The sequence below is a fragment of the Microtus pennsylvanicus genome, chromosome 7 (genome assembly GCF_037038515.1).
Source record: "Microtus pennsylvanicus isolate mMicPen1 chromosome 7, mMicPen1.hap1, whole genome shotgun sequence".
NCBI classification, from domain to species: Eukaryota; Metazoa; Chordata; class Mammalia; order Rodentia; family Cricetidae; genus Microtus; species Microtus pennsylvanicus.
In genome coordinates this window covers 33,435,927-33,459,791 of record NC_134585.1, presented here as the reverse complement: position 1 = coordinate 33,459,791, position 23,865 = coordinate 33,435,927, and the positions used below count along the sequence as shown (strand labels likewise).

General features: G+C 39.3%; 1 protein-coding gene across 2 annotated transcripts in view; it reads right to left on the bottom strand.

The window, feature by feature from the left end:
- The window catches only part of Tmem131 (transmembrane protein 131), a 154,825-nt gene that overhangs the window by 53,525 nt on the left and 77,435 nt on the right, over window positions 1–23,865 (bottom strand). For both annotated transcript variants that reach the window (XM_075980433.1, XM_075980432.1), the window contains exons 5-6: window positions 13,574–13,697; window positions 59–175 (exon numbers count right to left, since the gene is read on the bottom strand). In XM_075980433.1, the coding sequence (XP_075836548.1) occupies window positions 59–175; window positions 13,574–13,697 (241 nt within the window). The remainder of the gene's footprint in view (window positions 1–58; window positions 176–13,573; window positions 13,698–23,865) is intronic.

Genomic DNA, 23,865 nt, shown 5'->3' with positions numbered 1-23,865 from the left:
ATTAGATTTGCTGGCAATATCTGTGTACTGAAACGGAAGTTCAAGTTCTGGTTCTTACCTGGTAAGTGAACACCCCATGATTAGATGTGTTAATAAATAAAGTATTTTCCACATTTCCCACTACTCTTGCAAGAAAAACTACATCAAATGATGTGTTTCCTCCTGGAAGAATTTTCTGAAAAATGAAAGCAAGGAAATTAAATTGATTATCAAAAATATCAGGGTATACTGACCATTACATAGATAAAGTTCTATAAAACAAACAAATAATTTCCATACTAGCTGTTTTCCTTTAAATATTTAGCCTTTAAGTTAGTCATATTCTTGTAAAATGGAAAAATAATAAAACATGTCTTCATTACCTACCTTCTTCATCCTTTACTGGCCTAAAGCCCTGTTCAACATACAGATCCCTTGGACTCTATTCATTCAAAGGTCACTAGACTGGAAAAAGGCACCTAATTATACACTATTAGCTTCACCATCAGATAACCAAACAGCCCCAAGGCTGAAGCTGAACTTGTTATACAGATGTACTGTTGTACTACAAACAAGAAACTTGGGCCCCAATCCCCCACCTCTGCCATTTGTCCATATGACGGAAGAAATGTCGCTGCAACTTAAGGTAGGAAAGAAGGAACTCACTATTACTTCCTGTAGACCAAGAATGTCATCATAATCAGTAACAAAAGTTTTATTCCATGAAATTCAAGACTAAGGCTATAGTTTTGCCTGCAATGCAGCCTTAAGGAACATTTAATATGTAAAGCTATCATCTCTCTCTTTCTGCTTCTATTGTGAGAACTCTAAAATGTTACCCAAATTATAGCCCAAAGCATATGGCACCGAGACTCTGGCTTGATTCTAGAATGACAAAAGCTAGAAAGATTCCTTTTGCATTATCAGCAGGACCCCCCCCCCCCATAAAAAAGAAGAAATCTTAACTTTTTAAAAAAAACTGTCATACACAATGTATGGATGACAAACATGTCCAAACAGAGAAGGAATGTAAACACTGGCTCACCACAGCAGAGAATGGGAAGACAATAGGGCTATCATACAAGAGGGCAACAAAACAAAACAAAACAAAACAAAACCCACATTGTTAAAAGCAGAATGCGGGCTCAAGCAGAGTATAGCACCCCTAGAAGTGTAACAAAAGAGGGATTCACACCTGATCCTGAATTTAAGAATAAATTCTTCGTAAAGAATTCATTAATTAATAAAGGTGGTAGCACACGCTTTTAATCCCGGCTCTCGGGAGGCAGAGACAGGCAGATGTCTGTGAGTTTGAGGCCAGCCTGGTCTACAAGAGCTAGTTCCAGAACAGGCTCAATAGCTACAGTGAAACCTTGTCTCGAAAAACAAAAAAACAAAACAAAACAAAAAGGTCTTGTGAATGTCCTACAACACAATTCTAAATAAGCCACTGGCTATTTAAGTAGACACACAGTTATATAAATATTCTGAATTGATTTGAAATGAAACTACAACATATTACAATGTACAAGCAGCAGCTAAATAATCGTTAGAAGGAAATTTATAAATTACACATTTATTTTGAACATACAGATCTCAATTCAACAATTTGTATTTCTGTTTTGAGAAATACAGTAAATGAAATCCAAAGTAAGCAAAAATAAAGTTAGGTAAAATCTGATGAACTACAAAGCAGGAACCAGTCACTAAGATAAATAAAATGAAAGTTGATACTTCAGAGCTCAAAACTGATTTAAAACTTCTATACAGAATGCGTGAAAAAAAAAGAGGAGAATACATGGGAATCTAAAACATGAATGGCATTATACAAGCTTTAGTTCTAGATGATACACTATATACACATCTATACACTGTATACTATGGAAGGGTAAAGGAATATAGGGCTCCTCTAAGAAAGATGGAAAACTAGTATCCACTTCTGTGTTAGTCAGAAGGAAAAATATCTGGTTAACAAAAAAAATAAGACTATTCCATACCAATAGAGGTTAGGGAACCAGTAAAGGGCCATGGGAGGAGAGGAGCCTTCAAAGGAGGAGGATAGAACACTGCTATGGGACAATGGTCTCGTACTCTGTAAAGGCTTGTCACTTGTATTGCTTTAATAAAATGTTTGTTGGCTAGGAGCCAGGAAGGAAGTGTAGGTGGGGTGAACAGAACAGCAGAATTCTGGGAATAGGAAAGGCTCAGTCTGCAGTTGCCACCCAGAAACAGAGGAAGCAAGATGAGACTACCTCGCTGATAAAAGGTACCAAGCCATGTGGCTAACACAAACAAGAATTATGGGTTAATGTATGATGTCAGGCTGGACAGCGGTGGTGCACTCCTTTAATCCCAGCATTTGGGAGGCAGAGGCAGATAATCTCTGTAAATTTGAGGCCAGCCTGGTCTACAAGAGCTAGTTCCAGGACAGGCTCCAAAGCTACAGAGAAACCCTGCCTTGAAAAAAACAAAAAGGTTTAGTTAATAATAAGCCTGAGCTAATAGGCCAACCAGTTTATAATTAATGTAGGCCTCTGTGTGTTTCTTTGGAACTGAATGGCTGCGGGACTGGGCAGGACAGAAACGTCTGTCAACAGAACACATCAGGGAAATAAATGGGGGAAGGGAATAATGGAGCAGCTAGGATTAAATGGAGTGGGAGTAGAAGGGCAGGGTACAGGAAGAGAAATGGGGAGGGATAACTAACATTGAAAACCCTTTGAAAAAGCCATATGGAAACCCATTACTGTAGAAGCATCTTAAAATACATACATATATGCATATAAAGAGTTTAAATGGAGTTACACTATAGTGTGAACAGCATCCTAACTAGACACCATATGCCTGCAAATTAAAAACTCTAACACCAGTAATGGGATACCTCTTTTTTAGTTTATTGGCCAGTGGGGTTCCATAAACCACCAAATGTTACAAGGTATTACCAATGCTCTTGGTCATTATCCAGAGTTTGATGGCAAGACCCTATTGCTAAGATACCCCACTCTTGAGTCACAGAAAAGTAACCATTAATGTCATCCAGCTGTGAACCCTGCAAGCTACAATAATGATGAGTCTGACAAGTTACGCTCAGTGGTGCACCAGTGGCATGAATGTTATGGAAATAACCAACTGCTTTATGCTTTGATCTTCTCTGTGAGATGGAAACCACACCTGGCAATGTTAAAGGGGCCAAGAACCTGTAGTTAGATAGGACATAGGCCCTAGAAGAGAACCTACTACTGTTCTGCTAAATGACACAGTGTAACATAAGTGTCTAATTGCAGTTGATGGCAATTAACACAGAGACCCTCACCTGGTCAACCTTCGGGCAGTAAGACTGGGGAGTGCTCAGACCTAAAGGGGCTGTCCAAATCCCAAGGCGAAGGGATCTTCAAGGAGAGGGGATGGAAAGAGTTTGAGAGACAGAGGGGGTAGATAACTCAAGTAAAGTTTTCTGGACACAATAGGGCAGTTACAAATATGAACTCAAGAGATTTTAACAGCAAACACAAGATCTATGTAAGCTTGAGTCAGACAAAATCCCAAGATGGAGAGGAGATGGGCACAAATCATACCATGAGCTGTTAAGCTATAGGCAATTTATATCTGCTGCGGGAAGAAGAGTCTGTTTTCTTTTATGGTGTGACCCCTGGCAGGTCAGCCATTCTCTAAGGGAGTCCTCACTCCTAAGACTAGTTGGACAATATAAATCAAAAACAAACAAACCACCATGCCAAGTTGGGTGGGCAGGGAGGTGAGAGTAGATCTGGGAGGGGTGGTTGGGGGGTAAGTATAATAAACATACATTGCACAAAATCCCAGCACTTGGGAGGCAGAGGCAGGCAACTGTGTGAGTTGGAGGCCAGCCTGGTCTACAAGAGCTAGTTCTAGGACAGGCACCAAAGCTACACAGATAAACCCTGTCTCAAAAAAAACCAAAAGAATTGATAAAAGTATTATTTTAAAAAGTAGACTGTTGCAAAGAGAGGAAGGACAGTCCTGAAGTCCATAGGAGTGACAAGACAGGTGAAAGTGCAGAGAAATAGAAGGGTTGTCATGGAAAAGAAGCAAGTCACAGTTCACAGAGCTGCAACTCTATCATTGCGGAGTGGAACAGAAACCTCATCTGTAAGGTAAACTAGGAGGCCGAGGTGAAAAGAGCTGTCAGTCCTACCCACAGGACAAGACCACAGCTTTCACAAGTCTCAAATCTAATTATGGGTCTTCCTGAAACAGTGACTTCTCTAACAGGATGGGTCAGCAGTAAAGAGGAGTTCTTCAGAGTCAGAGGGCTGTGCCCAGTAGCTACCTGTAGAGGCAACCTCCTGTTTATAATAAAGTGTCCCTGGAAGCTTGAACATCCAGAATTCATCATGAGAGAGACAGGCACTGGGGACTGAGAAGTACAGGCAGCATGCTTGTCCACTGCCCTGAGTCACCTATCCGACAGGAGGTTCAAAGCTCTAGAATCCAATCAGGACACTATCCAACATTGCAGCCTTGCCTCCTCTTTTAAGACAGGGTTTCTTTGTTGATTTCTCAATGCATACTCCAGGCTAGTTGGCCTGTGAGCTTCCAGAGATTCCTCTATCTCTAGCTCCCATCTCCCTTCAGGGGTGCTAGAATTAGACTCATACTATATGATCAGTTTTTATTTGAGTTCTGGGGATTTGAACCCAGGTCCTCATATGCAAGTGTTTTACCTGTTGAATCATTTCCCCAGTTTAATTTTTTTATTTATTCTAATTTCTTAATCTTTCCTCTTCCCTTCATAACATGTTTCTCTACTCTTCTTTTTCCTTTTGTTTATCTAATTTTGTTTCAACTTCCTCCTTTCTCTGCCTCTTCCTTTACCTCATTCATTTATTATTTTCATTTATTCTAAATAATTAAAAAAATTTAAAGACTTATTATGTATATGAATGTTTTGCCTGTATGTCTGTCATTACACCACCTGTGTGCCTAGTGCCCAATGAGATAAGAAGAGGGCATCAGAGTCTCTAGAGCAGGAGTTATCGATGGTTATAAGCAGTCAAATCAGTGCTGGGAACTAAACCCAGGTTCTCTGCAAGAGCAACAAGTGCTTTAAACCTCTGAGCCATCTATCCAGCCCAACCCTAATTTTTAACTTCAAAGTTAAATTCTTCATTAGTTTTGTCAAGCTTTATTTAGTGGTACATAGTGATATAAAAGTGGGTTTTACTTTAAGATCTATTTCTTCTACTTGCATGACTTAGTGTTACAGTTGCTACAGTAGTTCACCTAGAGACAGAACTCTCAGGCACAGGGCGCTCACTAAAATGAAAAGCAAATAAAACAGGAAAAGACAGCATAACAAACAGATGCACAAATTGCAGCACAAAGGCACAAGAACCATGAAAAAGTAAAGAAAGATAACTCCTCCAAACGATCACAATTCCTCAACAGTCAGAATCAGATACTGAAGTGGCTAAAACACCTGACAGATATCTTAAAAGCAAAACACCCCAGAGGATCAATCATACAAATGAGTGAAGTATGGAAATTAATCCTAGATCAAAAGAGAAAAAACAGGAACAGAAAAGAGAAAATGAGCAAAGGGGAAGTGAAAACCAGCATGGAAACTGGGATTTAGAAAACCAAAGAGCTATTGGAAAAGGAAAGCTCAATCAATCAAATAACACTGTGCAAAGTGTCCTGACAGACTCGCCCAAGTAGAAGTTAGAATATCAGGGTAGAACACAAGGTTGAGGAAACACCATATTCAAACATTCCGGAAGAAGTACACAAGCTTAACTGCAATGACCAAGCACTCCAGAATATGATTAGGAGGCTAAACCAAAGAATCCTTGAGGTAAAGAATTGGAGATGGAGAGAGAACCTACTTGATAAAATTCTAGCAGAAAATTTCCTAAGTCTAGAGAAAGAAGTGGACAACCAAATGCAAGAGACTCTTAAAGTCTAAGCAGAAACAACCAGAGAAGTGTGCTTCATAACATATTGTCAAGATGTCAAAAACACAAAGCAGAAAAGATACAGTAGAGCTGTAGGGGAGGGAGGAAACAAGTTTACAACGTGAAACTCGTCAGAATAAGTATCAGATCTTACTTGAGCAGCCCCATGGTAAGAAAAGCACGGGACAAATACTTCAAGCCTATGATTACGTCTAGCAGAGCTCTCTTTTAAAATTGATGAAGAAATTAGAACATTTCAAGCACAAACTAAGGTAGTTTATGACCACTAGGCCAGAGAGAAAAGAAAGGCTAAAGCATTATAATTCCGTAAGAGGAACAGATGAACACCGGACAGCTAGGAAGGACTTCATCATGTCCAGACTAAGTAAGCCAGGAAACCCTTAACACTAATAGAAACAAAGAAAAGTCAAATAATAGCTCCCCAAATTATCTCTTAATAACAACCTTAAATGTTAACGGCCTCAATGCATCAATAAAAAGACTCAGGTTAACTAGACTGAAAAAATTCAACTATATGTTGTCTACAAGAAACATACCTCACTGGAAAAGACACTCACAGAAGTTTTTAAATTTATCAGCCAAACAGAAGCTGGTATAACTATTTTGACAGGTGATAGAGTTCAAAATAAAATCTGAAGTGATAAAAAAGGACTTTACACACTAATAAAAGGCATAGTTCTTAATCCCAGCACTTGGGAGGCAGAGCTCTGTGAACGCGAGGCCAGCCTGGTCTACAAAGTGAGTTCCAGGACAGCCAGGGCACAGAGAAACCCTGTCTTTTTTAAAAGAAAGAAAGAAAGAAAGAAAGAAAGAAAGAAAGAAAGAAAGAAAGAAAGAAAGAAAGAAAGAAAGAAAGACCAACCAAACAACAAACATATAATTCATCAAGAAGATATAATAATTGTAAATACCTATGTACCACATTTTGGGGCTCCTGGTTTCATAAAAGATTGCTAGTGGGCATTAGATCCTGATACAAAGAGGGTGTAACTTTCAAATCTCACTTTCTTATTTATATATTTATTTAATGTGAATGGGTGTTTTGCCTGTATATATGCCTGTACACCACCTGTATGAAGAGCCCATAGAAGCCTGAAGACTCCTTTGGGATGGGAGTTACAGATAGGCGTGAGCTGCCATTTGGATGCTGGGAATCGAACCCAGGTTCTTTGGGAAAGCAGCATGTGCTCTTAACCACTGAGCCATCTCTTTAACACTACCCTGTCTACCATCTTTAACTACTGAGCTATCTCTTTAACACTATCCTGCCTACCATCTTTAACTACTGAGCTATCTCTTTAACACTATCCTGCCTACCATCTTTAACTACTGAGCCATCTCTTTAACACTGTCCTGCCTACCATCTTTAGACAGGTCATTCAAACAAGAATTAACAAAGAAAATGGAGTTAAATTATACCACAGACCAAATGGACTTAACAGCTGTCTGTAGGATATTCTATTCAACAGAAAGGAAATACATTTATTCTCAACAGCCTATGGTACCTTCTCCAAAACAGATATACAGTAGGTCTCAACGTAAGATCTTAAAGACAAAATAATCAAAATAATTTCTTTTAAAAGTTTGAAATTATGTTTATTTATTTAGTATGTGGATGTGTATACACCATGACACATAAGTGTCACTTTCAAGAACTGGTGTCTTTTCTTCCATCATGCGTGCCCAGGAGATCATACTGAGCTGGACTTTAAAACAATTTCTTGCATCTTATATGACAGTAGAATAAAAGTAGAAATCAGTGACTAGGGAAACTACAGAAACCATAACAGTACTTGGATACTAAGAAACACTCTTAAATGACCAGTAGGTCACTGAATTCATTTTGGGGAGGAATTGTACCTGATAATTCCCTAGAATCAAATGAAGCAAAAGTATAATTCTAACTAACCAAAACCTTTGGGACATAATCAAGGCAGTTTTAAGAGGAAAGTTTAAAACAATGAGCTCACATATTTAAAACATTGTAGAGGAGGCTGGAACTCTGGCTCCAGCAGCTAAAGGCACTTGCTGCCCTTGTAGAGGACTCGGGTTTCTAGTACCAACATGATGGCTCACAACTGTCTGGAGTTTAGTCTCAGGAGATAATGGCCTCTTCTGCCCTCATGAGCACCAGGCATGCTCATGATACAGACATACATGCATGGAAACATTCACACATAATATATAAAAATAAATAAATCTTTAAAAAAATTAGAGACCTCAAATAAACAAATTAATGATATACCTCAAAAGTCTTAAAAAACCATGAATGAATCAAAGCTAAAGGCAGTAGATAGCAAGAAAGAATAAAGAAAGATCAGGGCGGAAATTAAGGAAAATGGAGACTAAAATAAGCATATATAGAGTCAGTGTAGAGTTGTCACTTCTTGAAAAGTAAACAACATTGATAAATCCCTAGCCAATCTAACCAAAAGAGAGAAGATCTAAACTAACAAACTTAGAGATGAAAGGGGGGATGTCACAAGAGATTCTGATGAAATTCAGAGAACCAATGGGGAATACTTTGAAACCTTTATCATAAATCTGAAGAAAAATTAATTCTTAGATATATGTGACCTACTAACATACACCAAGAAGATATAAATAATCTAGATCTATAACAAGCAACAATACTGAAGCAGTAATAAAACACCCCCAACACTGTGACATACAGGCATAAACAAAGGACTTTGTAAAAGGCTGCCCATAGCACAGCAAGTAACTCCAATGATTATCAAATGACTGCATGAACTTAAAACAATTACCAGAGTGAAGGCATACCCTATAGAATGTATAAAAATCGTTACCAGTTTAAACACTGAACAGATAATATCTGGATTAATAAGGAACTACAAACAAACAACCCAAAAGGACAAATCATCTAGCCAATAAATACTTACTGAACTGAATAGTCTTTTCTAAAAAGAAATTTAATCAATAAATGTTTGGCAGAGTGTTCAATACCTTTAGCCATTAGGAAAATACAAATTACAACTGCTGTGAGATTCCATCTCACCCAAGTCAGAAAAACAAGAAATTCTGGTGTGGATGGATGCTGAAAAGATGAAGATGTATATGCTGTCTGTGAGAATGAAAATGGTTGTAGCTATTAGGGAAATCAGATTAAACTAACATTTGATACCACTGCTGGGTTCTTATCTAAGGGAGTCTCAGCACACCAGAGAAACTAGCACAGCCGTGTTTACTACTTTGTTATTCACAACATCCAAGATATAGAACCAGCCAGGCTGTCTGTCAAGGAGGGAGTGGATGAAAAAATGTGGTATATATAGATAATCAAGTTTTATTCAGCTGTAAAGGAAAACGAATTAATGACATTTGCAAGAAAATGCATGTAACTGAAAAGCATCATGGTATATGTAAATAAAGTCTAATTATATATGTATAAAATTGTCAAAAGAATTGATTATGTCAACTTCTTCCCTTCAAGAAAGGGCATTATATACATCTCCATGCCCATACATTTAAAAACTAGAAGAACTGGAAAGACTCACTCAGAGTCCGGTAAATTCAGCAAAGCATACATAAGTTACCACAGGTGACCAGAACAGGTCTACATCTGATTTCTCCCCTTACTCTTTCTTCTGTTTTTGATCAACAGTGACTCTTTTAAAATAAGCTTTAACATTCCATTCTTCTGCATACGCTCTTCGCTGCTTTCGAATTTTAGAAAGGACAGAAGCCAAGGCCTCATACAATGTGCAGGGCCCCTCACAACACGAGAACCCTCTTCCTCCCGGGTTAGCTTTCACATCAGGGTCTCTGCACTACCTGCTCTTTCGGGACTGCTCTTCTCTAGCCACCATTCATTAGAGTCTCTGGTCAAACACTGCCTACTATTTGAAACACAATCCCCCTTAACAATAAACCCCTTATTCCACTGCTTTTCTTTTTCTTAGATCATGCTGTCTTCTAAAGTCTCATAAAGTATATTTATTATATTTGCTGAAGTCACCAACCCCCCCCCTTTAGGGGCAAGTGCCATGAGCAGTGATCTCTTGTTTGTTCAGTGATAAATCCTGGTAATATCTGTTAAATTAATAAATTTGTTACTTCTATATAGGTGGTAAAGCTGGTTTTTACATTTATATTTCCTTGCATGTTGTAAATTATAAAAGTAGTAAGAGTTTATTATACTTACAAACACACAGCAAAGATGTGTGAGGAAGAGAAGTAAATGATCTCTCTCTCTCTCTCTCTCTCTCTCTCTCTCTCTCTCTCTCTCTCTCTCTCTCTCTCAATAGGTTTTTCGAGACAGGGTTTCTCTGTGTAGCTTTGGAATCTGCACTGGAACTAGCTCTGTAGACCAGGCTGGCCTTGAACTCACAGAGATCCGCCTGCCTCTGCCTCCCAAAGTGCTGGGATTAAAGGCGGCGGCACCACCACCACCTCCAAGCCAAGGTTAATGTTCTCAGGTCATTCTACACCAGTGTAGCTATCTATTTACCCTGGCTCTTACTGACATACTGAAACCCTCAGAAACCTTTGTTTTTCATAAAATGGTGCATTCTGTGCTACAATATGCTTTTCTTACAGAGAACACACTGTATATTGGTTCTTTATCTGTACAATACCCTATCCTAGCATATGTGCTATAGCATCACATGTGCTCAATTCCCAACAATATGCATGGATATCAGAGTTTAACCTAAAATGGAATAAATATTTAGGCTTCTACACCAAATTAAAAATAATCATTGATGCTTACAATAGCCTTCAATCCATGAGATTATTTAAAGTGTAATAAGGTAGCTTAATTTTTTTGCATTTTATTTGTAAACTGAAACATTTTTATTAATTATGCTTGCCTGAAAATTTAACTGAAATATAGCTATGTAGAACTTAGTCTTTTAAATAATTCTTCTTTTTCCCTATTTTCTATGGGTTGGTTAATACGGAGACGGTATTGGGTAGTTAAAAAAAAAAAGCTTCATGAGTTATAAGAAACATTTTTCCCCCAAAGAAATAAGATGTGATGGGGGATTCTGAGGGGTCCATAATGGAAGGGTGTGTTTTTCGGGTATGAGGAACACTTTTCATTCCTCCACAATGGCTTTTACTATAGGTCTGAAACTGAGGAGGTAGGGAAATGAGGTCACTCTACCCTGTCTCTCCCCTTCACGCCTGAGATTCTGGAGTCTGTCTTACCATGAGAAAAAGGATAGAAAGCACAAGGGACAAGAGGAAAGAAAAAAAAAAATCACACCAATTTTGGCGATCTTTTGGGGGTGGGGAGTTTATCTTCTTAAAGCTGAACCTGAAGGCATCTACAGCGAGACTGTGATGGGTGTCCTGACAGTCACTGCTTAGTTCCGCTTCCTGGAACTGATTCTGAATACGTACACAATTTATCTTTTCAAGGAATTTCCAGAAAGTCTGTTCTCTACATAAAGTTCATCAGCAGAAATATTCTCTGGGAGAGAGTCTAGATCAGAAGTGTCAAAATGGCAGAAAAAAAAGCTTATGCTATGTAGTCTACCCTGTCTTTCTAAAATTCAACTCACTTCCAATGTGGGAAAATTGGGAGATACATAAAGATTCTTATTTCTGACTTGCCTTGAAAAATCAGAACTGCACCAACTCCCACAAGACAGTCAAGTAAAGCCATGTTGGAGCTACTCAACTGGACGGATTGTATGCTCCCAAACACCGCAGCCCCTGGGTTGTTTACCTAGTTGCCAACTCCTGGTCTAGACAATATTGGATGAAGTGAAAGGATGAAAGCCGTGCCCTCGGCCAAGGTAAGCTTGAGACACTTAGAAACAGCAAAGGATCACTTGAATTAGTGAAGCCAGTCAACAAACTATTAACTATTCATTTATCTAAGTATAGCACAATCAAGCCACTAGTTTAGGGTTGTTTCCATTTTTCCTTGCCTTCCAACCTAGCATGTCTGCATACTGGTGGTACATGAAATCTCTGTTTACGCGCGCGCGCGTGTGTGTGTGTGCGCGCACACACACACACGCACACACACAGAGGGGGAAGGGCGGGGAGAGGGCGAATGAACACAGGTGTTATAATGCCACAGCAAAGTATGAGGCAAAACACTGGGCAAATTAAACTCTTGCAAGTTACTCACGTTACTCATAACCAAAGCAAAACCCTCTGAGCTCTACCTCTTACTTTATATACTCATGTCTCCCTCGGTATTAGAATTTTGTTATTTGTCTTGAGACCACTGATACATTAATTTAAAAAATGTGAAATATCTTTTAGGAAAAAAACAAGAATAACTCAAGGAAAATTTAAGAAATACTTTAAGAAAAGGGATATTTTCCATGAAAATTACAAACAAATTAAGCTCTTATTATCAAAAGCAATATGCTTTATTTTGAAAATACTTCAAAGTTGGAGGTAGAAAAAACTTAAACCACAGCCATTTTTAACCACAGAAGCTGCTAATAAAAACACATGACAAAACAGGATTTTAAAGAGGAGAAATGTAAAACACTGAACAACTAATATGAAATTAACCAGTAGTTTATAAATGTCTTGTGTTACAAAATACGTTCATTTTCTTAGTCACTGCCCTTCAACAGTCAACAAAACCCTGGGAAGATGAAATTAGAATCCATTTATTTACTTTCTCCTCATTTTAATGAAATTCCTATTCACTATTTTGAAAGCCTACACATTAAAACAATGTATCACCTAATTTAAAAAAAAACTTACTTCAGTTCCTTTTTCTGTTGTTTTGATCAGAAAGGCTCTTTCTTGAATAACAGCTTCACATCTTACTACCAACATCATGGGTAAAAGCTTGGAGGATACACATGGTACACAGAGCTCCACCATGATCGTGACATGGTGACCACGATGACTGTGGCTGTCTATTGTAAAAGGGACTTTGCAGGTATACACAGGTCAGCTGACTATCTCAGTGGTTCTGAACCAATGCCAAGAGTTTACTTCACTAGTGGCAGATGCAGTAGCCAGGGAGAAAAGAAGCACAAGGAGGGAATGACATGTTGCTGCTGGCTTACAAAAATGGAAGAGCCCATAGGAGCATTAAGCTCAGTGAGGGCCTGATCAGCAAGAAAATAGGGGCTTCCATTCTGCAAACAAAAATGACTTGATTCCACTAAAGACTTGAATGAGTACAGAGGTGCATTTCCTCTCAGTCTCTAGGCAAAGAGGGAATGAGCCCAGGCTATTTTAATTCATTTTTCTCTCCTAAAGACAGGTTTCTCTGTAGCTTTGGAACCTGTCCAGGAACTCGCTCTGTAGACCAGGCTGGCCTCAACTCATAGAGATCTGCGTGCCTCTGCCTCCTGAGTGCTGGGATTAAAGGCATGTGCCACCACTGCCTGGCGCCATCATAATTCTTATGATACACTGAGCATCACTTCACTGGCCTTATAAACTGTTTCTAAGTGAGCACTAGCTTAAGCCATTCAGTTCCCGCTAACTTATTACACAGCAACAGAACCTTCACTCAGTCCTGAGGACCTGCCTGTAGAACTGGCTACGAGAAAGTTAGGTTTTTCTGAAAGGAGACAAACTGACATCTAAGAAAGTAGGGAAATTTAACTTTAACTATAGCAAAGTAAACTTAATAAAAATGCAGAACTTCCATTTCAAACAAGAGAGATACCAACCACAGTGGAAAAGCTTACCCTATTTTGAAAAAATGATGCATGGAAATGTGATGTTGTAGCAGATATTGATACTAAAGTAATAGTTTCTTCAGAACTAGGATTATGTAAGTAGACTTTTTCCATTTTTGGCATTCCAACTGGCCTGCAAAAGTAAAAAGAAAACTGTCAGAAATAATTCAAAGATACTTCTAACTTTTAGGATAATCACTAGTTGCTTAAAAGCCAAACATAAAATTATTAGGTAAATTCATATGCAAACACAGTAAATAGTAAAATACATTTAGTCGACTCAACAAATATCTGAGTGTCATTCTGTATGATACACTAAGTCAGATGCTACAATTCAATGAAATAAGTTTTAGCTGAATAATGCCTACAGTTTGGTGAGGAAGCCAGCCTGGGAATGTGGTCTGATATCTGGAAATGTGGTCTGATCTCTCCTCTCTATAACACCATCCTGCCTCTCTGTTAACTGTGAATCAGGTCCTCTCCCCAAGTTCCAGAGACAAACAGGTTGTATGAAAAGATCTAATGAATCGGGGACTTCTGTTATTCTTGTTTAATAGAGGACACTGGAATAGAAAAAAAAGGCTTCAATAACTTGCCCATATTCATTTTTTGAACCTGAATTTGCATCCAGTCCATGAACTAACACTCACATTGAACTGCCTCTTCTTAAGGGAACAATATGAAATACATACTCAATGGCTCAGGTCTATTTTAATATTCTCCTTGGTGTTCCTTAAAAGCAAAATTTTACTATGAGTTTAACTGGTGCTTCTGCAGCTATCTGTGCATCTTCCTAGCTTCTAAAGCATCACAGAATTCTTTTCTTCGGGGCTCTCTCATAATCTCAGTGGCATTGGTCCTATTTCCCTGAAAAGAACAAGAGCACTCTGAAGACAGAGGACATGCCATGTCCTTACTCCGCAATGCCCATATGCTTCAGTAAGTAGCAGCTATGCATGGGCACACACATGCACACGCTTGCTGCTTCTTCCAGTATGAAAATGTGCTTTAGAACCTGATATTCTCAACCCAAATAAGTAAACTGACAGAGTTTTCACAATCTAGACTTCCACCTGAGTCAGGATGTGAAGGACCCCAAGTTCCTCTGCAGTCTTCCCTGTCCTCTAGGCCACACTCACTTTCTAATTCAGATCCATCTTTCTTTTACAAGATACTTTCCCTGTGTAACCCTTCCAGGCCATACTTCTTGAAATTTTGTTTTACAATTCAAAGTCAATGTCTGTGCATAAACCTCAAATTGTAACACAGCCAGAACTGTGCTTTGCATTTGCATCATAGTGTTTATCATGACGCTTTATCCCTATCTTCTCTTCAATTCAGTTCTCTGACTCTAATTTATTATTTGGGAAAATTTATAAACCAAAAAATAGTTTGATAATTTTCACTAATTTAAGAAAATGAATTAGGAGGCCAGGAAGTGGTGGCACATGCCTTTAATCCCAGCACTTGGGAGTCAGAGGCAGGCGGATCTCTGGGAGTTCGAGGCCAGCCTGGTCTACAGAGCTAGTTCCAGGATGGGCACCAAAGCTACAAAGAAACCCTGTCTCAGAGAGAGAGAGAGAGAGAGAGAGAGAGAGAGAGAGAGAGAGAGAGAGAGAGAGAGAGAGAGAGAGAATGAATTAGGGGCTTTAGGTTCTTTCAAAGATGATAAATTATGTTAGTACACACAGGCTAGTCTTCTTCCCCTCAACTACTGCTTCCCAAACGTTACAATGCTTAAGCTAGAGAGGTACAACTAGAATGGGTCAAAACGTAGAGAACAACTGACTATCGAGTGCCCAACCCTAATGGACCCATCTAGACAACACAACCCCTACAATGAAGGCTCAAGGAATGTAGCAAAGAGCAGGTAGAAAATGATAAGAACCAGAGGCCAAGTATACCTGCTGTGAGATACTGTTTTCTATATATGTATGACAGAGACACTACACTAATGAAATCTTAACAAAACCTAAACAAAACCAGCACAACGACTCTACCAGTTGGCACTCCGGAAGAAGAACTACAACAATCAACGGGTGCCAAGAGAGAGAATCAGTTTTCTCCATGAATGAACCCTTTGAAGCACTATCCAATCCCAAATGACCAGTCCTAAACACATATAAATATGAGCAACAGTAGATGAACTCTGTGACTTGAAATACATGTGATATGTGTATTTCAATAATCATTAAAGAGGTCATGAATTTGGGAGGAAGTGGAGGAGGCACAGGAAGAGTTGGGAAGGAGAGAAGGAAAGGTGGAAATAATGTAAATATAGTACACATGTATGAAATTTTAAAAAATTAAAAATATTCTAAGAAATACTGAAAACCAAATGAATAAATTCCACCAAGAAATCTTTGGGGAAAACAGAAGGCTGCCTGAACTGGCAGATAGGAAAAGTAAAGGGGCAAAGGGCAGTGAGAGCAGGGAATCGGAGACTATGGTATAGGAAGGCTGTCTGGACTGAAGCAAGGAGAGCAGCTCCTTAACCAAATGCAGAAAGGTTTATGTTTCCAACTTTTCTCTCAGAACTTCCAAAGTTTTGGTCTATATGTTACAATCTAGGAAGATACTCTTGCCCTGTTATAGTTTGGTCTAAGCACTGTCTTGGAATGCTCACAAACACGGGGAAGTAAGTCAAAAGATTTTGTGTGTATGTTTGTGTGTGTGTAACTAGTCTTCCTTCCATCTTGGGATCCTTTCCCTTCTTAAACAAAAAGAAACTCAGAACAGGGCTTGACATTCTGTCCTTAACACAGATTGTAAGACAGCAGTTTTATTATTAACCAATAAAAGCAACACATATACAGAAGGACATCCCACATCAATCAGTACAGTATAGAAGTCTTTCCATAGCATTCTAGGCATTTAAGTAAAACAGTCTGGAATAATAAACACATTCTCCTTACATCCTCAAAGACCACCATATGTATTTTTTTTCTGGGAAAAGAAGTTGTTACTCTACAATTTAAACAGACTGAAGGCTAAATGACTGTTAGTCATTTTTTTTCTATATTTGTTCTTGTCCAACTTTAGTATAATCAATCTCATCGAGGACAAAAAGACAGAGCATAAGGAAGCAAGTGTGGCAGTTCCAGGAGCCTGTTGATCAGAAGGTTTGATTCACAATTTTGCTGTACCTGGCTTTGTCTTCTTCTTGAGACATCAAGAAGGAAAAGTAGAGATAAACCCTTGCTGAGAGAAAGGTTATGGGAATTAGGAATAATGCGGACAGAGAGAAGATGGCAGAAGGAGCACAGCTGGCTTCTGTACGAATGTATGTTCACGTAAGACAGACTTTCTCAAGCTCTGGGCAGTCAACACAAGAAGTAGAGGGTACACTGCAGGAAGAGCCTTCCCTGTCTAGGCTGTCCTCTCCTCTTGGTGACACGAGAGAACTCTGGGCCATGAAAAGAGAATGCTTATTTGCCAGTAGGCAGCACATTCTTCATTATGCTACATCAAGCTCAGCGGTTAAAGATAACCAAGTATTACTGTACTACTTTAAGACTGGCTGGTTTATCTACTCAGGGTTTCACAAGGCTTCTGCAAATTACTAGCAGGCCGAATTCTCAGGCAGAATGCAAAGTCCACAGCTAATGCATTTAATTTGTTGGCACAGCTCATGCTGCTCTAAATCTCCTGTCATCTAGCACCTCTACCTTAAAACCAGCAAAAAGAAACTTTACACCACGTTCCTCTCCTTCAAATATCCAACACTTGGCTCCTGGTTTTCAAGCCAGACTTTGAAGGCTCTGGGTCAAGGTCTGGCCTACCCAGACAACCCTCCATTTTAAAGACCATGTGATTTAGACAGAACCTTAGTTGCAGCAATACCTGGATGAGTGTCTGACTGCAAAGTTAAGAGGTCTATATAAGTATATTAGAAGCCTGAAATTCTGCCAAACATTTCACAGATCTGTCTACCACAACTGTGTGATCTTGACTAGCCAAGTTGAATTTAAAAATAAAACTAAACAGATGCCCAGACTCTTGGCCTGTTTGTTTCCATTATTGGCTGCTCCAGACAGAGAAGTCAAAGGGAACATTGGGAGGTATTTCTAGATGAACACAGCTGAAGCTATCAGGCATTTGTTCTCTATGTTTCAAGACCAGCACAAATGACTGTCGAGATTCTAGAGGCATCTAAGGCTCCAAAGAATTGGGAGGAAACATCGAGGAAATGGAGCAGCTTGGAAAGTAAGCTGCAGCTTTGTGGTCAGTGGCACACTTCCTATGTCACAGTAAGATGACACTGCACTAGCAGAAACAGCTGCACAAATGGTTTCCCAAATGCCCTTAGACAAACCTCATGAGTGTGAATAACACAGCATTCTGTTGAATGGAATTCCTGCCATAGGCAGGAAGCTGGTCCAAATCAGCTCAGCACTTTGTACTACTCAATCACAGAAAACCTTACAGTTTTCACAAACACGTCATAAACCCTTGTGTGAGACTAAGAATTAGCAGTGGAAAAACTACAAGGTACCAAACAACTTGGAAAAAGGAGGCTCCTTGATTTTCCTGAAACACCAAAAAGTAACTGAAGAGAAATACCTTTTATATATTGAACTTATTTTGACAAGAGTCCTTTTTCTAGCAACAACATATTCAATGTACACATTAAAGTCAATTAGTAATGATTTTAAACTGAATATTTGAAGCCATTTTTCTGCACCTAATAATTATATAAACCAAAGAATTCAGTGAACCAAGTTTCTATGCCAAACATCTTTTACTGTTTCCAGTAAATGTTGAAAGAAAGGTGTTGTTATAGAAACAGAAAACATTTAAGAACACTGGCATAAACAATTTGGATGAAGGGAGAAAAGGAGGTCAGCAGTGCCCAGACTGCTGCACAACATTATTTGGAAACCGGAAAGGAGAGGGAGAGGGGAGGAAATAGAAATTAAACATCAAAGATATAAATTTCATTGAAAAAAAAAAAAGAAAGCCAAGGAAAGTCTATTGGGGGCTGGAGACGTGGTTAGGAGCACTAGTAGTCCCAGCACCTAAACACTTAAACAGTGGCTCATGAGTGTCTGTGACTCCAGTTCCAGGTGATCCAATGCCTTCTTCTGACCTCTTCAAGTACCAGGTCACATGTGGTTCATATATATAATATGCAGGCAAAACACTACACACGTAAATCTTAAAGAAGAAAAAAAAAGGCCCATGTCATCAAACCATTAATTTAATGTCTGTGAAATGAACTATAGAGGATGGTAGAGATGATGACAGTAGTGATCACAGTTAGTAGCAGGTTTCCCAGGAAGCAGCAAGGTAAATGTCTCATTACAGCCTCATTAAGGGGCCTGAAATTGGAAGATGTCATAGGTAGTCATGAATGGAACTCCACTTTTGATACTAGAATGCCGGCAGCTTTCAAGCCTCACTGATCCCCCAATTGCCTCCTGCATCACATGCAGGCAAGGGGCAAAAAAGGTTCTACATGCCTTCATGGCTAATGAGAAGACCAAAAGTCCACACTCTTACCATCACCTTAACCTGAAATATAATAAAAGCCAAGCACGTCTCCTTTCTTCTCTCTTCAGCAAAGGCTCTGAGACTTGCTTGAGGGCCCACTGTGGTTTCTTCAGAATGCTTCATTCTGTTAGATGGCCCCTAATATTTACGATGGCCAGAATTATGCCTTTCCTTCTTAAACTTTACAATGGTTTGTAAAATATACTCTGGGTCATGTGCATTCACTAGAAATTGTACTCTGATCCCAGATCTCTTTCTGGGCTACAGCTATGCAGGCCTAGCCTCTCTCAGGATGCTGGGTAGCAGAAGGCAGACACAGCACCTGGTCAGCCTCAGTCATGAGAGAATAGCTATCAGTGTGCCCAGCACATAAACTTACTTTAGAACACTGAAGTCCCTGATATTTTGATAACCCAATTGTTCATTCAGTTCTTGAGCATGAACTCTGTACATGGTAATGCTGCATTACAATGTCAAAATGCTGAACACACACAAGTGCTGGGGGCTATGTTTTCAGTGTTTCTGGATAGAAAAGTGTAACAGATTCTATCAGATATTCAGCACACTATAAAACAGACCTTTGCGCCAGGCGATGGTGGCGCACGCCTTTAATCCCAGCACTCGGGAGGCAGAGGCAGGTGGATCTCTGTGAGTTCGAGACCAGCCTGGTCTACAAGAGCTAGTTCCAGGACAGGCTCCAAAGCCAGAGAGAAACCCTGTCTCGAAAAAAAAAAACAGACCTTTGCTGCATAATTTTGCTTAAGTGTAAATTAATGTAAATGCTCTAAGCACATTTAAGGGAGCCCAGGCTAGTTCAAAGATGTGATTCAGTGGTGGAGAGTGTGCTTAGTGTATGCAAAGTTCCAGCTTCAAACCCAACTCCAAAAGGAACTGAAAACAATACACAAAATACAGAAAAAGGAAAAGGGAGGCTGGCTATGTTACTCAGAGTACATGTCTTACTTTGGGTTTTTTATTACTGTGATAAAACACCATAACCAAAGCAAGCTGGGGAAGAAGGGTTTATTCAGCTTATGCTTCCACATCACAGTTCTTCATCAAAGAAGTCAGGAACTCAAACAGGGCCAGAACCTTGAGGCAGAAACTGATACAGAAGCAATGGAGGGGTGCTACTTACTGGCTTGTTCAGTATGCTTTCTTATAGAACCCAGGACGACCAGCCAATGAGCTGCCCCCCATCAGTTACTAATTAAGAAAATGCCCTATAGGCTTGCCTACAGCTATATATATATCACAGTACTAATTACATTTTCAAATCAATGACACTTAAACTTATGCTAGGTTAAGAGAGAACCATACAAAGATTACAAGATAAACCACAATTTGCTATATGGAAGGGAAAAAAAAAAAAACAACACAACACCAGAACACCAGAATGCAGTGCTCACTCATGAAAAGTTTCAGTTTACAGCAAAGAAAGTTCCTTGTGATATAACTCCCATGACCACTTTTAACAGGTCAGTGTATATTCCTGTCTGAGCACATGGTAATGACTGTAATTATGCATATAATCTTTGGAATAGGTAAAAAAAATCATGTAATTGTGTATCAATTGTTCATCAGCACACTTAGCTCACACCCTCATTTCAAAGTGAAAAATGGTACTTCGGCTACATTATGATTAAATATAATTGATTACTATCACTTTTTATGCAATCATTTCCCTTTTTTAAGACTAAACAGTTATTCTTGAGGGTTTTTATTGGTGTTTGTTTAAACAAAATTAGTTATAGGGTATGTTCTTATAATTTAAATACCACTTTCTCAGTTGCCCATATCCATTATAAAGAACTCTTTAAAAGGCTAAAAAGTTGTATATGATGTTGCTTTTTAGAATATAAAAAATAATTTTTTTCCATTTAGCCAAAGGTCAAAGTCCACCAGCCAAAGACTGTTAGTTTCATGGAAAGAAAGAAAAGTGTGTGTGATATATAATAATCCTATCCTAAATTGAACAAATATCTGTATGATGAACTTTTCATATCCTCTTGGGGTATGTGTGTGTGATATCATCAGTCTTGACATTCAAACCAAATTTTAGGTGGTGATTCATCTCACCTCTGTGTGAACAATACTGGTTGTGCTAGCTGTGAAGGTTTGTTTTACAAAACAGGTATGAACTCTACTAAACTGGTCATCAGGGATATGAGAAGGTGTCTATGGTGGTCTTCAATAGGAACAGCTGCCCACTGTATGATTTCTCTCTTGATGAAATCCTGACAAACTTAAGAATGGCTCCTAGTATTATGTCCACTGATACATGCCTCTTGTACAGCTGTTTCAGAGACTGGACAATGAATCTAGCTGCTCTATCCTGAGATATTTTCGACTAGAGAAACAGAAGCTAGTGTCTCCCAGGGAAGAAGGCTACAAACAGTAATGGAAGCAGTCAGCAGGGCTGTTCTCATTCTTTTATGGAAAAGGTATCGGTAATGAGAGAATAAGAGAGTGAGCAAGTTGAGAAACACAGGAGTCCTGGGAGCATTGGATAATATGGACCTGCATGTCTGCAGTGGCAGCTAAGTCACAGTCTTCTTTTTGCTTTAAGGAGTTTCGGGTAGCATTTTCTCATTTACAATTGAACAATTACAGCACTGATTGAACCAGAGGTATATAGGCACTCTGTACTTAATGATAATTTTCTTATTCTATCAACAATGGTGAGCTAGTTTTTGTAGAGTGTCCTTATGTATGGAAATGACAGCTAAAGAAATAGGACTGAATCATTATAGTGCCTGTTGATTTCAGATAGTTTATAATAAACTACAAGGCTCTGGGTAGATGACTGGCCCAGTTGATAAAGCACTTGCTGTTTAAGGCTGAGAGCCTGAGTTTGGATCCTAGGGCCAACATAAAAAGCTGGCCATATATAATCCAGCACTAAGGAGGTAGAGGCAGGAAGGATGCCTGAAGCTTTCTAGCTAGCCGTCTAGCTAAATGGGTGAGCTCCAGGTTCAGTGACAGAATTCTTGTCTCAAAAAAACAAGGTGAAAAGATTCTGACATTCACATGGTGGAAGGAGAGAATCAAATTCCCACAAGTTGTCCTTTGACCTTAACACACACACAATCAAAACGTAAAAAAAAATAGCTGTTAAACCTGTTTATCACTTAATGATCATTTGTTCTACCATTTTGCATGTAAGAAAGGTTTAGATGTAAGAGACTTAGCTTTTAGGGCAGTTGCAGAGATGGCTCAGTAGTTAAGAGCATTTTCTACTTTCAGAGGACTAGAGTTTGGTTTCTAGCACCTAATGCCAGGCAGCTCACAACCTGTTAACTCCAGGTCCAGGGATCCTAGAGTGCCTGAATTCCATGGGCACCTGCACTCAAATGCATATGTACACAGACACACATGCTTGCTAAAAGTTAAAATGAAGTCTTTAAAAAACAAAAGGGAGGATTTTCAAGGTATGTATGTATAACATGCCCAGAGTTAGAAAGACCACACTGACTTTAAGATATTGTCTGTAGCTTTCTACATATGTGGTGTAAGAAATGTAAGAAATTTACCATTCATCATAAGGCACCAGAACTTTTTTGAGGAGGGTAATAATATGGTCAAATTAAAAGAAATTTTAATTACACTTTATTTATTTATCTATCTGTGAGGGGCATGAGTATAGAGGTCAGAGGACAATTTTTGGGAGTCTGTTCTCTCCTTCCATCATGTGGACAACATTGATTGGACTTAGGTTATCAGGCTTGGCAGTAAGGCCTTTACCCACTGTGCCATCTCCCTTGTCTCATGATCAAATTTTAACATTTTAATTTGCTGACACCATGGATCAAAAACCAGAAAACTACATAGGTGGCAATAGTCTTAGTTTTCAAACTATGACAAGGGCCTGAGCCAAGAGGAGGTAGCTAAGTGGTGAGGATTATATGTATGAGAGCATACATGGATTTGGTAGAAATCTTTCTACTGATGGAGAGGAAGGGGAAGAGATATGAGCATTCCAAGGGAAAGGAAGAAACCCAGATGTCTCAGTGAGTGAGGAGGTAGGGACAGCAGACTGGGAATCACAGGCTTATGCCCAAGTCATGAATGAGGGAAGGTTTCAGATATGATAAATGTGTGGTTTGTGTGCTCACAAGGCTGCAGGCAGAAAAAGGAAGGAGCAGGAGGAAGAGTACCATGCATTCCACAAAGTATCAAGAGAACAAAACTAGTGCTGTTAACAAAGGCCCTGACCAGTATAGTGTTGGGGACTGTGGACCCCCAGACCCTGAATTTCCTGTGACCCCCTTGCCTGCCAGAGTAAACAACTTATAATGTTTTCAGCTACTCTGAGCAAAACAACTTGTTTTCCTGTGTTTGCAGCTGCTCTGAGCACCAGACAGCGGAGTGGTTTCTGGTGGCTTGCAGCTGAAGGATCCCGAGAGCTAGGGTGTGGCCATTGGTCAGGGAAGGCACTATATAAACTGTCCTAGAACGCAATAAACTTGGCACTCTTGGCATTCTTGGGTTATTCAAGGATGACCAGTGTCTATGTCTCTGTCTGTGTATGTGTGTGTTTCAATCACCAGCCCCTTGCCCGGCATAGTGCTGGAGTGCGTTACAAGCATAGTACCGTCGTCGTACACGTAGTACAGGCACTACAGGACCATAGTACACGTAGTAGCACAGGTTACAATATAGCAGTGTTGGGATTAGTGAGCTGCCAAGGGCATGGATCCTTTCTATTTTTCTGCTGTTAGGCAGAGTGCCCTGGCTTTATCTTCTGACTAGCACTCCTCACTGATTGATGGGATGGTTGCCACGGCACCCCTGATGCCAATACAATA